Source organism: Stomoxys calcitrans, chromosome 1, assembly GCF_963082655.1.
Source record: "Stomoxys calcitrans chromosome 1, idStoCalc2.1, whole genome shotgun sequence".
Lineage (NCBI taxonomy): Eukaryota > Metazoa > Arthropoda > Insecta > Diptera > Muscidae > Stomoxys > Stomoxys calcitrans.
The window spans coordinates 62,501,186-62,520,168 of NC_081552.1; the positions used below are offsets into that span (position 1 = coordinate 62,501,186).

General features: G+C 40.4%; 1 protein-coding gene across 1 annotated transcript; it reads left to right on the forward strand.

The window, feature by feature from the left end:
- The first annotated feature begins 689 nt into the window (after positions 1-689).
- LOC131995924 (uncharacterized) lies at positions 690-18,370 on the forward strand. The gene is made up of 4 exons (XM_059365241.1): positions 690-4,102; positions 4,889-5,127; positions 18,068-18,158; positions 18,217-18,370. Exons 1-4 carry the CDS (start codon positions 690-692, stop codon positions 18,368-18,370), a joined length of 3,897 nt encoding a protein of 1,298 aa, XP_059221224.1.
- Positions 18,371-18,983: the final 613 nt, after the last annotated feature.

Here is an 18,983-nt window from a genome sequence, read left to right on the forward strand (position 1 = left end):
CTATTGAGTTTCGTTGCGGGTGACATTGCTACTGCGAAGAGAATAAGAGACTTCTGTGTTGCTTTGAATTTGTTCATTCGCTCTTATATACTCTTTTTTTGCCGTGCACCCTACAGTCATTCCGTTTGTGTGGTCGCGACTCGGGGCGTTTGAGACATACCTTATATTTTGGTTCCATTGGCATACATATGCATTTGTGTGATACCCTGATCGGTCAGAGATATATATAGTGCACCCTACAGCCGGTCATAGTCGACTTTTGGTACAAAACTTTGATTTTTTCGAAAAGTAAATTTTTTTCTGATTTTCTTCACGAGACTGTTTTCGTTTGGTGTTCGTGTAAAGCAAAAACCGTATTTGCACCCTACAGTGAGCCAAGGTCGACTTTTGGATCCAAAAAGTTCGAATTTTCATAATTTTCAAGAGAATTTTTTTTTCCTCTGCTGATTTTAAGAGTTTCAATACTATAGAGGCATTTCGAACTTATTTCAACCGGCGCAACTGTTCATTCTTCTGTTCTCCGGAAATATTACGCATACGCCTACGTCATTTTCAACGTTTTTTTTCGATACCAGTTCCATTTTTTCGGATTTACTGTTCATTTAGATAGGGTTTTTCCCTAACCTATTTAAGAGAGTTAAGTGCGTCTGGTTCAGAGCTAATTCTACTTTTTTCTTTCAAGTTCGAATATGTCTTTAGAGTCGTTCATTCGCTTAGCTGATCGCCTTGTCGCATTCAATGCTGATATAGGTGATAATACGCTTCCGCTCTCATCGATTCACTTAATTAATATACACATGACAGAGCTGAAGTCATTATGGAGCGACATTAAGTCCACTTTCGATACATTCATGGCTGATCGTGATAGTGAGCAAGACGAAGACGAGGGCGGTGCAGACGATTCCGTAAATGCATCCGAGCTGGAGACCTTCCGAGCCAAGTTTAAGAGTTCTTATGTGACTTACTGCAACTGCTTGGCGACATTGTCACAGCTCGCGGAGGAGTTTCAGTTGCCGGCAACTAAGATTTCTCCAAGCCAACGTCTTGTCGCAAATCCACCTGTTTCCGAAGGTCATCCAGAATTTCAAGACACTCCGTCTTCTATGGGAAGGACTGATTATTCCTTTCATCTCCCGCCATGTGATACAGAGGTTTTCCACGGTGATTACATGTCCTGGCCTACTTTCAGAGACATGTTTACGGCAGTGTACATAAAGAATTCCAGACTTAGTTTTGTCGAGCGTCTGTTTCACTTGACGCAAAAAACGCGAGGCGAGGCTCGTGACATTGTTCAGAGGAGCCCTTTGACGAATGATGGTTTCCATTTGGCATGGAAAAATCTATGCGCTCGTTATGAGAATAGACGAATCCTTGTTAACGGGCAGCTAAAGGTTTTGTTCAATCTTCCTTCCATTTCCAAAGAGTCCGCCAGTGCACTTAAACAGTTGCAGCGCGACCTTACTTCTTGTATCTCGGCCCTAGAGTTGTATGACATTGATGTCAGAGGTTGGGACCCTCTATTCGTATTTCTCTGTTCGAATCGTCTTCCAGAGTCCACACTTACCTTATGGGAGCAGGGTCTCGCAGATAAGACTGCAATTCCTAAGTGGTCTGACCTTGACTCCTTTCTTACGAATAGATACCGGACACTGGAGTCCGTTTCTGAAATGCGTGCCAATCCCAATGCAAGGGATCAAGATTCAAAATCCAATAGCACGAATACTAAGAGTTCGAGAAATATTAATTCATTCCAAGTGAGAGTTTCGGGTCCACAATGTCCTTTATGTCCAAGAGAGTTCCATGTGATTAGGAAGTGTCCTAAGTTCATAGCAATGGACATTAATCAGAGAAAGTCCGAGATAAGGAAGCAAGGTCTGTGTTTGAACTGTTTTTCTAAAACTCATCACGTTCGAAATTGTACAAGCAAGAACACTTGTTTCCAGTGCCAGAGGAAGCATAATACTTTGCTTCATGAGAGTTCCGCTAATCCAGAGGCCAGTAACTCAAGAGTGCAGACTCCGGCAAATACAAATTCAGGTTTGAATGCAAACTCCTCACCTTTCGCTCCTAGTCCTATACAGTCCACTAGTTCTGGTACGGGAGTCGTTCAAACCTATTTCTCTTCCAGTTCTCGTGGCGTTTTGCTGGGGACTGCTTTGGTTGATGTGTTGCACTTGGGTGTTACGTACCAGGCACGAGTGCTTTTGGATTCTGGGTCGCAGGGTACATTCATTTCAGAGAGACTTTTCAATAGATTGCAGCTCCCATATAGAAAAGTCAATGCTCAGATTTCTGGTCTGAATGATTCCATGGCTGCTTCCGTTCGAAAGGAATGTACTCTGCTTCTATGTTCGAGATATGCAGATGCTCAAATTTCGGTTAAGGCCTTCGTTATTACTAATTTATCTGGTGCCCTTCCATCTCATTCAATACCCCCCTCCATCTTCTCTCAGCTGCCCCAATTCGAGCTGGCAGATCCACTATTTCACAGGAGTTCCAGTATTGATATTCTGATTGGTGGTGACTTCCTTCCTTCCATCATGCGGTCCGGCGTGAAGCATGATATTTGTGGTTCCTTGATGGGCCAAAATACCATCTTTGGATGGATTTTGACTGGCCCCATTCCGATCCAATCTCCATCTCCATATTCCAGAATTATTTCCAACTTTTGTGAAATCTCTTTGGACAAAGAGATTTCGAGATTTTGGGAGGTGGAGAATCTTCCAAGGAAGAACTTTGTGTCAGCAGCTGATAGATTTTGTGAGGAATTGTTCGTTTCAACTACTAAGAGGGATGAAGATGGAAGGTACGTTGTTCATCTTCCGTTCAAAAGAGATTTTCCCAAGAGTATATCTCTAGGTAATTCACGGACAAGTGCTATGGCCCAATTTTTGAGAAATGAAGTCCGCCTCCTTCGCAATCTTGCGTTCAAGGATGAGTATGATTCCGTTATCCAAGAGTACGCGAATTTAAGCCACATGTGTCAAGTTGAGACTTCTAGTTCTATGGGAAGTGCGTCTCATTACTACCTGCCGCACCATGCGGTTATAAAACCAGAGAGCACTACCACCAAAGTTCGGGTGGTTTTCAATGCTTCTTCACCTTCCTCTAATGGCGTGAGTCTTAATGACACTTTGCATACAGGTCCTGTGTTGCAGAGTGATCTGACTGTGTTGATTCTCAAGTGGCGATTCTTTCGGTATGTGTTCAATGCCGACATTCAAAAGATGTACCGGCAGATTAGAGTTCATCCCAATCACACACCGTTCCAAAGAGTTCTATTTCGAAGAGATCCAAGTGACGACGTTCAAGATTTCGAGTTGAAGACTGTCACTTTCGGTGTGAATTGTGCTCCATACTTAGCTATTCGCACTCTTTTCCAACTTGCTGATGACGTTCAATCCAGTCATCCTATTGCCAGTGAAATACTTCGCAGTTCTATGTACGTGGATGATGCCCTAGTGGGTGCACATTCGCTGCAGAAGGCAATGCAGTCTAAGGAGCAGTTGATATCCGCTTTGGCTTCGGCCGGCTTCCTCCTGAGAAAATGGACAGCAAATTCAAAGGATATTCTAGCAGGTCTTCCTTCCGATCATTTGCTGTGTGAAGATTTTTTGGACTTCGACGACAGTAGCACAGCAAAAATGCTAGGAATTCGTTGGAATGCTCGATCCGATTCGTTCTATTTCACTACCAAGCCATTCCCAGATTCATCCAGAGATACTAAAAGAGAACTCCTTTCCCAGATTTCAAAGCTTTTCGATCCTGCTGGTTGGCTATCGCCATGTATTGTGGTAGCAAAGATTCTTATGCAGAGGATATGGTCAGAGGGTACGGGCTGGGACGAGGTCGTTACCCCTGGCACACTTGCAAAGTGGAAAGAGTTTCAGACGTGTTATTCGGCTATAAATGAAGTTCGAATTCCGAGGTGGCTTCATTATGTTCCTTCCGCCGATATTCAATTCCATGGCTTCTGTGATGCTTCAGAAAGGGCATACGCAGCAGCTTTGTATGTGCGAATAGCTACAACTACTTCGGTCTCCACACATTTGGTCTATTCAAAGACAAGAGTGGCTCCTGTTAAGACATTGTCCATTCCGAGGTTAGAGCTTTGTGGGGCTGTTCTATTGGCAGAGATGTTAGATACATTACTTCCGACACTTAACATTCCCAAGTATTCTCTTTTCTGTTGGACAGACTCCACTATTGTCCTTTCCTGGCTTTCGAAACCTCCGTGTTGTTGGGCAACATTTGTTGCAAACCGAATTTCAAGTATAGTTCAAGTGGTTGACCCCTCCAAGTTCGGTCATGTTCCTTCAGAGACGAATCCTGCCGACCTCGCTAGCCGAGGTCTCCTGCCTCAGGATATCGTCGCAAATGAGTTGTGGTGGTCGGGACCTGAGTGGCTCCGCGACTCCCCTGAGTGTTGGCCTAATTCTGTTCAATCCACTATTCCCGAGATAGATTTGGAGCGTAAAGCCATAAAGGTTCATCATACTTACTTTCAGAACTACCAGGACGTTCTTGAACGTTTTTCTTCCTATCCACGAGCGCTACGTGTACTGGCTTATGTGTATCGATTCTTCTATCGTACTCATCCAAGATTTCGTTCCAGCTTTTCAAAGCAGTCCACTTTGATCACAAGTTCTGAGCTTGTACTGGTTAGAGATGGATTGATTCGAGTGTGTCAAAAAGCGTGTTTTCCAAATGAGTACAAGTGTTTGTCGTCACAAGAGCAAATTTCGAAATCAAGTTCTATTCTGAACTTAAACCCGTTCCTGGACGCTGAGGGGCTAATTCGTTCATGTGGCCGGCTGGAATCGTCAGTCGGCCTTCCGTACAATGAGAGACACCCGATAATAATGCCCTACGGTTGTCAATATTCCAGGCTGCTCGTGAAGTTCATCCACCAACTTACTATCCACGGTGGGAATCAGCTTGTACTTCGTATGGTCAGATCACAGTACTGGATCCCGAAGGTCAAGAATTTAATCAAAACGACCATCAATAAGTGCAAGCCTTGCATTCTCTACAAGAGGCGTTGTCAGCAGCAGCTCATGGCGGCTTTGCCGCCAGAGCGCACCGAGTTCACTCGTCCATTCACTCGAACGGGTTTGGATTTCGCGGGTCCTTTCGACATAAAGAGTTACAGTGGGCGGGCCTGTCGTATTACGAAAGGCTACGTCTGCGTTTTCGTGTGCTTCTCCACAAAGGCGATACACTTAGAGGCGACGTCCGATTTGTCCACTCCCACGTTCTTAGCGGCTTTCCATCGTTTTGTTTCTCGGCGGGGTTGTCCGTTGCATCTATATTCCGATAACGGTACAACTTTCGTCGGAGCTTCCAGGATCTTAGAGAGAGAATTTATTCATGCTGCTCGTGCTGGAACTGAGTCGAACTATGCGCACCAGTCTTTGAGTTGGCATTTCATCCCGCCTGGAGCTCCTCATATGGGAGGACTCTGGGAAGCGGGAGTAAAGAGTTTTAAGTCCCATTTTCGAAAATTTGCTGGTTCCTTCAAATTTACATTTGAAGAGTTCTCGACAATCCTGTCGAGAATTGAAGCATGCCTCAATTCGCGCCCGTTGTCTCCTATATCCAGTGATCCTAACGATTTCGCTGCCTTAACTCCAGGTCATTTCTTGATTGGTACTCCCATTCTTGCTCCGATCGATCCACGCATTGAGGAGAGTCCTGTATCGATTTTGAACCGATGGCAGAGACTTAAGGCTATTCATCAGAGTTTTTGCGTTCGATGGAAGAACGAATATTTACGAGAACTACAAAAGCGAGTTAAATGGCAAAGTTCAGAAAAGAATATAGAAGAGAACACACTAGTCGTTATTCAAGATGACAACCTTCCACCAAATGTTTGGCGTCTAGGCAGAGTTTGCAAGACGTATTTCGGCACTGATCGCAGAGTTCGGGTTGCTGACGTGGTGACTCAGAAGGGCACCATTACGCGACCCATTACCAAGCTTGTCGTCATTTCCTCTCCGAATTAAACACAGATTTTCTATTCTTTCCCATCACTTCCCTATTGTTTGTTTTGCCACCATAGATTATCATGCCCAAGTATACCAAAGAGACACAAAGGGGGTCATCGCAGAGGGTGTATACGCCCAGAATGGTTTGCCTACGGCACAAAGTACTATTTTTGGTTGGGTGATCTATGGTGTCTGTTCGCACTGAGCGCACTACAGCGTTCTCATTATTCTTCGGTATCAATGAATTTAATCCAAACTGAATAAAAGAGTTATGAAATGCACTGTTGATTTTTACTTTACTAGCGAAGCACAAGCTCTATCTTTTAAACAGGTCCATTGAGCGGTTTGATTCATAGAAGGATGTCCACTACTGACAAGCTTGCCTTTTCCATGTACCAGCTGGATCCTGATGATGGAGTGATCCTTTGGCTATTCTACGGAGCTATACAACTATTATGTCAACATTTCCTTTCCTTACTAGAGTAATTAAATTCATAACTAGAGTAATTAGATTCATAACGTCCGTTTTCATAGAGTTTTCAATTATATTCCGTGCGAGTAATTGTAAGCTGGTGCGAGTACACACAGTTGCATTTTTCTTTTTTTTTATTGCAGGTGTACTGCAAGGGGGCCGGTAATGTTAATGCCAAACCTTGTTCCTACCTGGTCCCCCTAATCTACTTTCTAAGTTTCGCAGCTATTTGCATTTGCATACACCCACATACCTCATACTTTATATGTGTGTGTGTGTGTGTCTCTCTTTGTACTAAAGATGTCTCGCTTTCAGCAGCCTTGTGTACTCCGTCGGCCTTTTCCTTTTCTTTTTCCTATTTCAAACTTACTTATTATCTGGGCTTCAACCACTGCTGTTCTTCCTGGTAAGAGTTTCGTTCAATCTCCAATTCAGAGCTTTCTTTTCCATCCAATAAAGAGATAATTGTAAATTCCCAATTTCTAACCCACCTGTGTTTTCATTTTTTCCTATTCTCCCCAAACTCACCTTGCGAGGAAAATATTTCTACTCCGAGAAATATTTTCCACGACTCCAGTGATTAAACCATCCACTTTCCTCCAGAGCTAACCCCCAACATTTTCACGATCAATGGTGGAGGGTATATAAGATTCGGCCCGGCCGAACTTAGCACGCTCTTACTTGTTTTTACTTTATATGTAACAAAAGTTTCCTTGGAATATTTATTTTCGACAATTAAAGAGCTTTTAGTGAATTACCATACTACGAAAATAGAATATTGCCGGACTAATTGTTTAACAATATAAGTGCCTTTGTCCGAATCCCATATGATCTTTATTGGTTTACGAATTTAAGTTTGGATGTAAGGTGTACTCCATTCTTAAAGAACTTTATTTCAGCCCCCTACTCCCATGATATCGGATTTAGGGGTGTTTTCAGGGGTAAGGTGGTCCTCCAGGCACTTGGCCCTGAAAAAATATCACATTGTGCTCTTATTTCAAAAACCATTTATTTAAAACCCATATTGCCATTGGTTTAGGGGAGTTAACACAATGAGGCGTCTCCCAAATACATGGCCCAAAATAGGTTATCGAATTCGTTTTCTAATCTTAAATACCACATATTAGCATGGTCGAACAATTTTTACCGTTTGCGGGGTGTTTTGGGGAAGGGGTGATTCCCTAAATATATGGTCCTAAATTTTGATATCAAATTCGTATTCTACTCCCAAATACCTTTATTTGAGCCCCATTTTGCGATGGTCACTAAAAAATTGCTGTTTGCGTGGTATTTCGGGAAAGGGGTAGACCCCCAGAAAATTGGTCCCGAAAGTGGGTATCAATTCTTGCTCTACCCCCAATACCTTTCATTTAAGCTCCACATTGATATGGTCGGTACATATGGCCGATTTAGGGGTGTTTTGGGGATTGGGGTGGTCGCCCAAACACTAATCCCGGAAAATATATCAGCAACGTGCTCTATTCTCATATATCTATGTATCATTTATTTAAACCCCATATTGCCATTGCCCTCAAAATTGGATATCAAATTCGTTTTCTAATCTCTTTTAAACTCCTTATTGCAAAAGTCATATTTGGATATCAGATTCTAATTCTTGGCCCCAAAATTGGAAATCAGATTCTAATTCTACACTCAAATACCTTTTATTTAAGCCCCATATTCCCATGGTCAGTAAATAAGTCCTGTTTGTGGGTGTTTTGGGGAAGGGACGTGGTCCCCCAGAGACGTGGTCCCACATTTGGATATCAGATTCGTATTTTACTCACAAATACCTTTCATTTGAGTCCCATATTGCCATGGTCGGTAAATATGTCCGATTTAGGGGTTTTCTGGGGCTTGGGGCGGTCCCCCTAGCACTTGGTCCGACAATTGGATATCAGATACGTTTTCTTATCTTAAATACCTTTCATTTGAGTCTCATATTGTCGTGATTAGCCTAAATACATGTTTGGTGGGTTTTATGGTGGGGCGGCTCCCCTAGGTATCCCATCCGAAATGTGGATACCAAATTTTTATTTTTAGGGTACTATATGAGAGCACACAAAATTTCGCTTAAATCCACCACCCATCTCCGAGATCTGGCGTTTCTGAAAATTATGGTAAGGGGGAGGGTCGCCCCCCCTGCATATATCAAAAAATGTAGTACCCTATTTTCACCACGGGATTATTATGCAGGGGGGGTCTGCCCCCCCTTCAGATATCAAAAAATGTAGTACCCTATTTTCACCACGGGATTATTATGCACTATCTGTGAAAATTTCAAGAAAATCGGTTCAGCCGTTTCTGAGTCTATAAGGAACACACAAACATACAAACAAACAAATCTACAAACAAACACAAATTGATTTTTATATATAAGAAGATAGGTTCTTAGATGAATATTTCGAGGAGTTACAAACAGAATGACGAAATTAGTATACACCCATCCAATGGTGGAGGGTACAAAAACGCCACCACAGCGAAGCGTGGTTTAATGAAATCACCACAGGATGGTGGTATACTTATCTAGTCATTCCGTTTGTAACACCTCGAGCTATTCGTCTTAGATCTCATAAAGTATATATATTCTTGACCGTCTCGACGTTCTGAGGCCATCTTGCCATGTCAGTCCGTCCATCTGTCGAAATCACGATAGCGTCGAAAGGGTAAAGCTAACCGCTTGAAAATTTGCACAATACTTAATGTTAATGAAGGTCGTTGGGAATTGCAAATGAACCACATCGGATAAGATTTAGATATAAAACCGATCTTTAAACCGATCTCCCGATTTGACTTCTTGAGCCTCTAGAAGCCCCAATTTTTGCCCGATTTGGATGAAATTTTCACAAGGTGTTCCGTTACGACTTCCAAAAAATGTGCAAAGTACGGTCCAAATCGGTCAGTAACCTGATATAGCTCCATATAAACCGGTCTGCCGATTTGACTTCTTGAGCCCCTGGAAGCCGCAATATTTGTCCGATTTGGCTGAAATTTAGCACGCGGTGTTCAGTTAAGACTTACAAAATCTGTGCCAAGTATGGTCCTAATGGTGGCATACTAATCTAGTTATTATGTTTGCAACCTTTCGAAATATTTCTCTTATATCCCATAAAGTATATTTATTCTTGATCATCTCGATATTCTGGGGCCATCTAGTCGTGTCATTCCATCCGTCCGCCTGTCGAAATCACGACAGCAGTCGAAAGCGTAAAGCTAGCCGCTTGAAAATTTGCACAGAACTGTGCCGAATACAGTCCAAATCAGTCTATTACCTGATTTTGCTCCAATGTAAACCGGTCTCTCGATAACCTTGTTTGGTTCCTAGAATCCTAAATCTTTGCTGGTTTGACAGAAGTTTGGTATGTAGAATAAAATAAAATAAATTTATTTTCTTAAATTTTTAGCAGACTTTATGGTAGTGGGTTCCAAAGATTCGGCACGGTCGAACTTAGCATGCTATTTGTTATGTTTATGCCCAACACAACCACTGTGGTACAGGGTATTATAACTTTGTGCATTTGTTTGCAACGCTCAGAGGGAGAAGAGCTAGACCCACTTACCAATCGACTCAGAATCACTTTCTGATTCCATTTAGCCATGTCCGTCTGGGAGTCCATGCATTTTTGTAATCAAGGTACAGGTCGTATTTAATTTCCAACCGTCGCGAAATTTTGTACGTGTCACTTTTTATTGTCCCAAGAACGAACGCTTTTGATTTTGGTAAAAATAGGTTCATTTTTACATATAGCTCCCACATATATGTATCGCTCGATTTCCACTTAAATGGCCATGGTTACTACAATTTTCAACCGATTTGCACAAAATTTGGCAAAGATTGTTTTGTTACTGATATGAACATATCTGCAAAATTTCACCAAAATCGGCTCTGATTTGGATATACCTCCCATATGTAGTAACTTAAATTTTCAACCGATCTGCACAAAATTTATCATGGGTTGTTTTATAAAAAATCTGAACATATCTCCAAGTTTCATAAAAGTCGGTTCAGATTTCAATATAGTTCCTATATACTTATATATGCACATTAATATACGCCTAATATGCACTTATATGCCCATAGTAACAAAAATTTTCGACCAATCTGCATACAATTTGGCACGCATTATTATACCCTTTACCATAGGATGGGGCATAAACTAATTTCGTTATTTCGTTTGCAACACCTCGAAATATGCGTCTAAGACCCCTAAAAGTATATATATTCTTGATCGTCATGACATCGAAAGCTCCCTAACTTTCGAAGAGGTAAAGCTAGGCGCTTGAAATTTTGATCAAATATATCTTATAAATGTAGGTCGGTTGGGATTGTAAATGGGCCAAATCGGTCCAGGTTTTCATATAGCTGCCACATAAACTGATTTTGGGTCTTGACTTCTTGAGTCTCTGGAGGACGCAATTCTTATCTCATTTGGCTGAAATTGTGCACGTGATGTTTTGGTATCACTTTCAACAATTGTGCTAAGTACAGTTTAAATCGGTTCATAACCTGATATAGCTGCCATATAAACCGGTCTGGGATCTTGATTTCTTAGGTCTCTAGAGGGCGCAATTCTTATCCGATTTGGCTGAAATTTTGTACAACGGCTTTTGCTATGATCTTCAACATACAATAGGTTCAATATAGTCTGATTCGATTTATAGCCTGATACAGCTCCCATATATACCGATCTTCCGATTATGCTTCTTGAGCCCTACAAGGCGCAATTCTTATCCGATTGGACTGAAAGATTACACAATGACTTCTTTTGTGGTCTTCAACCTTCAATTCATTTATGGTCCGAATCGAACTATAACTTGATATAGCTCCAATAGCATAACAAATTTTATCCTTTATTCTTTGTTTGCCTAAAAAGAGATATCGCGCAAAGAATTCGACAAATGCTATCCATGGTGGAGGATATATAAGATTTGGCCCGGCCGAACTTAGCAAACTTTTACTTGTTTGTTACTAATCTAAATATGTACGCAAAATTTCATATAATCGACTCAGATTTGGATATAGCTCTTATATATATTTCTTCCAATTTACACTTATAAGGCTGTAATAAAGACAATTTTAAACCTATCTGCAAAAAATTAGGCATGGATTGTTTTGTTACTGATCTTAACATATCTGCAAGATTTCTCCAAAATCTATTCAGATTTGGATGGAGCTGCTTTATATACTTGTAGCCGATCTTTTCGAAAAAAGTCGGTTCAGATCTCATATACTTATATCTATCGTCCGAATTTATAATTGTAGGGTAGGTGTATGGTATTATGTAGTCGGCACCGCCCGACTTTAGCCTTTCCTTACTGGTTTTCATTCTCGCTTTGAAATAATGAAATTAAATAATTGGGTGTTATGTCGTAGCGCCAAATTCTGTTACTATTAGAAAATGTTCATAACAGTCCATGGACCTAATGACCGCTATATGGGCGGTCTTAACGCCCAATTTCGTTTTGGGCTTTATGACCGCGGTATGCGCCAAAAATTGATTTTGGGCCTTATGGCCGTTGGACGACACGTGGTTTAAACTCCCCGACTTTGGCAATTTAAATATAAAATTAAGAATTTAACATTTTGGTTCTATTTTGCAATTTTTATACCCACCACCGAAGGATGGGGGTATATTCATTTTGTCATTCCGTTTGCAACACATCGAAATATCCATTTCCGACCCTATAAAGTATATATATTCTTGATCAGCGTAAAAATCTAAGACGATCTAGACATGTCCGTCTGTCTGTTGAAATCACGCTACAGTCTTTAAAAATTGAGATATTGAGCTGAAATTTTGCACAGATTCTTTCTTTGTCCATAAACAGGTTAAGTTCAAAGATGGGCTATATCGGACTATATCTTCATATAGCCCCCATATAGACCGATCCGCCGATTTAGGGTCTTAGGCCCATAAAAGCCACATTTATTATCCGATTTTGCTGAAATTAGGAAAAGTGAGTTTTGTTAGGCCCTTCGACATCCTTCGTCAATTTGGCTCAGATCGGTCCAGATTTGGATATAGCTGCCATATAGACTGACCCTCCGATTTAGGGTCTAAGGGCCATAAAAGCCACATTTTTTAGCCGATTCCGCTGAAAATCGGGACAGTGAGTTGTGTTAGGCCCTTCGACATCCTTTGTCAATTTGGCCCAGATCGGTTCAGATTTGGATATAGCTGCCATATAGACCGATCCTCGATTTATGGTGTTAGGCCCATAAAAGCCACATTTATTACCTGATTTTGCTGAAATTTGGGACAGTGAGTTGTGTTAGGCATTTCGACATCCTTTGTCAATTTGGCTCAGATCGGTTCAGATTTGGATATAGCTGTCATATAGGCCGATCTTCCACTCTATGGTGTTAGGCCCATAAAAGCCACATTTATTACCCGATTTTGCTGAAATTTGGGACAGTGAGTTGCGTTAGGCCCCTCGACATCTTTCTTCAATTTGGCCCAGATCGGTTCAGATTTGGATATAGCTGCTATATAGACCGATTTCTTGATTTAAGGTTTTGGGCCCATAAAATGCTCATTTATTGTCCGATGTCACCGAAATTTGGGACAGTGAGTTAAGTTAAGCCCCTTGACATACATCTGCAATATCGCACAGATCGGTCCAAATTTAGATATAGCTGCCATATAGACCGATATCTAGGTTTTAGGTTTTGGGGCCATAAAGACCCATTTATTGTCCGATGTCGCTGAAATTTGAGACAGTGAGTTTAGTTAGGCTCTTCGACGTCCTTCTTCAATTTTGCCCAGATCGATCCAGATTTGATAATAGCTGCCATGTAGACCGATCTCTCGATTTAAAGTCATTGCCCCATAAAAAGCGCATTTATAATCCGATTTCACTGAAATTTTACAAAATAACTTATGTTAGGCTTTTCAACATCCGTGTCGTATATGGTTCAGATCGTTTAATTTTTAGATATAGCTACTGTACTTATTAGTATTTGGTCCAAATCGGAGCATGTTTTGATATAACTGATATGGGTCATAAGGTATGAAATTTTCACCGAATTTTGATGAAAGGTAGTTTACATATATACCCGAGGTGGTGGGTATCCAAAGTTCGGCCCGGCCGAACTTAACGCCTTTTTACTTGTTTTTCTTTTGCTATTTGTAGCCTGCCACGTTAGCCCCTCACTTTCTTGGGTCATATAACAATAAGGTCCCGATTTCTTCTTTCCACTTCATATTGATTAATTTTCCAAGGATATTGAGTGTTTTATTTATGTTTGACAAATATTTAACAAATATTTTCGAAATAAATATAAATAAATTAGCTTGTTCAACATCCATTAACATCTGAATAGATAATTGCGTCTATTGTTTAATTGGACAACAAAGTATGCTATGTTAAGTACACACATACGTGGGAGAACATGTGAATAAACATGTTTGAGTGAATGGCATTCACAAAAAAATTCATATGCAAATTAATTGAAAATGTATGTGTATGTGTAGGAAATAAACATCCAAAAATTGCCTTAGATTAGATTTTGCACATCAAGGAATATGATGGTGAGCCTTATGCCGATATTGATGCCAATGTTAGACCTGAAGCTCTGATTCTCCTTTTTATTATGATGATGTGTTGATGTATGAAATTGCTTAGAAATTTATTTTTGTGTGTTTGGGTGTGTGTGCATATTTAAATTGACTCTAATGTTGAAAACATGTTCAAAATGAATTCTCGTATTCAGCGGGTCTAGCAAATACAGTCGGACCTTGATTATCCTGGAATCCATTATTTGGGAACATCTATTATCCGGGATAGAAAAAGATATATTTGCATTTTTATACTCACCACCATAGGACGGGGGATGCTAATCTAGTCATTCCGTTTGTAACACCTCGAAATATTGATCTAGGACCCCATAGTGTATATATTCTTGATCGTCTCGACATTCTGAGTCGAACTAGCCATGTCTGTCCGTCCGTCTGTCGAAATCACGATAGCGGTCGAACTCATAGAGATGGCCGCTTGAAATTTTGCACAGATATTTTATATCGATGTAGGTCGTCGGGGATTGCAAATGAGCCATATCGGTTCAGATTTGGATATAGCTCCCATATAAACCGATCTCCCGATTTGACCTCTTGAGCCCATACAAGGCACAGTTTTCGTCCGATTTGGCTGAAATTTTGCTAAAAGTCTTCTGTTATGACTTGCAACAACTGCGCATAGTACGTTCCAAATCGGTCTATAACCTGATATAGCTTCCATATAAACCGATCTCCCGATATGTCTTCTTGAGCCTCTGGAAGCCGGGTTTTTTGTCCGATTTGGCTGTAATTTTGCACATAGTGTTCCGTTATGACTTCCAACAACTGTGCCAAGTACAGTCCGAATCGGTCTATTACCTGATTTAGCTCCCATATAAACCGATCTCGCAATTTGACTTCTTGAGCTGCTGGAAGCATCAATTTTAATCCGATTTTTGCACATAGTGTTCTGTTATGACACTCATCAACTGTGACAACTACGGTCTAAATCGATCGATAACCAGATTAAGCTTCCATATTTGAGTAGAATTCATGGTGTCCGGTTCCAAAATTCGGCCCGGCCGAACATAGCACGCTTTTACTTATTTGGTTAAACACAACTAGCCGTGATAAACTCTATTATCCGGGAGTATAAGTATGTTTTATGTGTGTTTCGGGGTGTCTGCGTATTTTAATAGACTATAATGTTCAATACATGTTCAAAATTATTCAGTGGGTCTAGCAAATACAGTCGGACCTCGATTATTTGACAATCCCCATCATCCGGACAGGAAGAATATTATGGTCTTTTCATACCCACCACCTTTGGATGGGGGTATATTCATTTTGTCATTCCGTTTGAACACATCGAAATATCCATTTCCGACCCTATAAAGTATATATATTCTTGATCACCGTAAAAATCTAAGACGGTCTAGCCATGTCCGTCCGTCCTTCCGTCTGTCTGTTAAAATCACGCTACACTCTTAAGAAAAATAGATATTAAAGTGAAGTTTGGAATAGATTTTTTTTGTCCATAAACAGGTAAGTTCGAAGATGGGCTACATGGAACTATAACTTTATATAGCCCCCATAAAGACAGATCCGCCGATTTAGGGTCTTAGGCCCATTAAAGCCACATTTATGATCCGATTTCGCCGAAATTTGGGTCAGTAAGTTGTGTTAGGCCAGTAGACATCCCTCTTCAATTTGGTCCAGATCGGTCCAGATTTGGATATAGCTGCCATGTAGACCGATCCTCCGATTTAAGGTTTTGAACCCATAAAAGGCTCACTTATTGTCCGATGTCGTTAAAATGTGGGACAGTGATTTAGGTTAGGCCCGTAGATATCTTTCTGCAATATGGCCCAGATTTGGATATAGCTGCCATATTCACCGATGTCTCGATTTGATGTTTTAGACTCATAAAAGACGCATTTATTGTCCGATGTCGTTAAAATGTGGGACAGTGATTTAGGTTTGGCCCTTAAATGTCTTTCTGCAATATGGCTCTGATCGGTCCAGATTTGGATTAAGCTGATATATAGACCGATCTCTCGATTTAAGGTTTTGGGCCCATAAAAGGCGCATTTATTTTCCGATTTCGGCTAAATTTGGGACAGTGAGTTGCGTTAGGCTCTTCGACAACTTTCTGCAATTTGGTTCAGATTTCGATATAGCTACCAAATAGACCGATTTCTCGATTTAAGGTCTTGTCCCCATAAAAGGCTCATTTATTGTCCGGTTTCGCTGAAATTTTACACAGTATTAGGATTTTCGACATTCGTGTCGTATATGGTTCTGATCGGTCTATATTTAGATATGGCTACCAAAAAGACCAATATTATTTTCTACGAAATTGAATAATTACTCGTGCTTACTAGACCACTCAACATCCATGTCGAATATGGTTAAAATCGGATCATATTTTGATATAGTTACTATGGGGGCATAAATTATGCATTTTTCACTTGATTATGACGAATGGTGGTTTACATATATACCCGAGGTGGTGGGTGGTGTTTGTTTTAGGTCAATTAGCCGTGATTAACTTATTATCCGGGAGTATAAGTACGTTTTTCAACTGCAAATTTGCAATTTTTCCCATTACCTCAAGGATCAGGGGCAATCTTCTTACATTTCGATGAGAGATATCCGATTCAAGATTAAGCTCAATTATAAGGGACCGCCTTTTTATAGCCGAGTTCAAACTGCATGCCCTACTGCGAAACCTCTCTGGGTAGAAATTTTTACATGTTCTCTCACAAATGTCGTCAGCATTAGACGAGGATAACCACCGCCGAAATTATGCTGATGTTCTCGCCTGGATTCGAACAATGGCGCTCATCGTCATGCGTAGACAACCTATCCTCTGAGCTGCGGTGGCTCCAGTTCATCGATTGCGTTTGAGAAATGAAACTGGATGTTTGCCTGAAAGCAGTTTGGTATACCGTGATGAAACAGTTCTTTATAAAACCAGTATATAAGTTTGGTAACTAAACAAATATCTTAAGAATTGTTTAATAATAATTTTGTTCCTGTAACAAGAGATCACTGGATGATTCTTGGTTTAAAAGATGATACCAAAATCCTTCCGTTAAAAGACAACTAACTGGCTCAACCAAACGTTAATAAACGTTAAATCTGAAAATGTTATTGGGAAAATTTTCCACCTTATTGCACTTCTTTAAATTATACTTTAGACTATGGTGTAATATGGAGCTTTAGATTGCATTTCGTTAAAATATTGGGGAAAAACTAGTCATGGTCATATAAAGAAAAAACCTTGGTCAATTAACAATGGCAGGAAATTTATTAGTTCTACAGTTTTACAATTTGTCTTGGCTAAATTGCCCTGCGCACAAAATGAATTTAACCAGAATTAAACAAGTAAAAACGTGCTAAGTTCGACCGGGCCGAATCTTATATACCCTCCACCATGGATCGCATTTGTCGAGTTCTTTTCCCGGCATCTCTTCTTAGGCAAAAAAGGATATAAAAATAGATTTGCTCTGCTATTAGAGCGATATCAAGATATGGTCCGGTTTGGACCACAATTAAACTATATGTTGGAGACCTGTATAATATGTCAGCCAATTCGAATAAGAATTGCACCCTTTGGGGGCTCAAGAAGTAAAATAGAGAGATCGATTTATATGGGAGCTGTATCGGGTTATAGACCGATTCGGATCATAATAAATACGTATGTTGATGGTCATGAGAGAATCCGTCGCACAAAATTTTAGGCGAATCGGATAATAATTGGCTCAAGAAGGCAAGATCCCAGATCGGTTTATATGACAGCTATATCAAAACATGGACCGATATGGCCCATTTACAATACCGACCGACCTACACTAATTAGAAGTATTTGTGCAAAATTTCAAGCGGCTAGGTTTACCCCTTCGGAACTTAGCGTGCTTTCGACAGACGGACGGACATGGCTAGGTCGACATAAAATGTCGCAACGATCAAGAATATATATATATACTTTATGGGGTCTGAGACGAATATTTCGAGTAGTTACAAACAGAATGACGAAATTAGTATACCCCCATCCTATGGTGGAGGCTATAAAAATAGGTTCAAATATTTATTTACTCTTGTTTTAGACGACGATATGACAAATGCATCGGATAATGTAACACAAATTTTAAATGTAATGAACGATTTTAACAGTGAGGAAATAAAAAGATGGGGCAGGTGTGACAACAATGCTTTCCAATTCGCTGTTTTGTCTCATTATGGAATTATACAATAGATATGACAATTGTCACAGTCAAGATGAATCTTATGATAATGTTTCAGATGAATCTGATGATGATATTTCAGATGAATCAGACGTTAATATTGCAGATGAATCTGTTAATGTTATTTCAGATGAATCTGATGATAATATTTCGCCCAACAAGTAAAAAGGCGTTAAGTTCGGCCGGGCCGAACTTATGATACCCACCACCTCGGGTATATATGTAAACCACCTTCCTTCAAAATCCAGTGAAAATTCCATACCTTATGTCCCATAGCAGTTATATCGCAATATGTTCCGATTTGGATCAAATACTAATAAGTACAAGTAAAAGCGTGCTAAGTTCGGCCGGGCCGAATCTTATATACCCTCCACCATCGATCGCATTTGTCGAGTTCTTTCCCGGCATCTCTTCTTAGGCAAAAAAGGATATAAGAAAAGAGTTGCTCTGCTATTAAAACGATATCAAGATATGGTCCGGTTCGGACCACAATTAAATTATATGTTGGAGACCTGTGTAAAATTTCAGCCAATTCGTATAAGAATTGCGCCCATTGGGGCTCACGAAGTAAAATAGAGAGAACGATTTATATGGGATCTGTATCGGGCTATAGACCGATTCAGACCATAATAAACACGTTTGTTGATGGTCATGAGAGGATCCGTCGTACAAAATTTCAGGCATATCGGGTAATAATTGCGACTTCTAGGGGTCAAGAAGTCAAGATCCCGGATCGATTTATATGGCAGCTATATCAGGTTATGAACCGATTTGAACC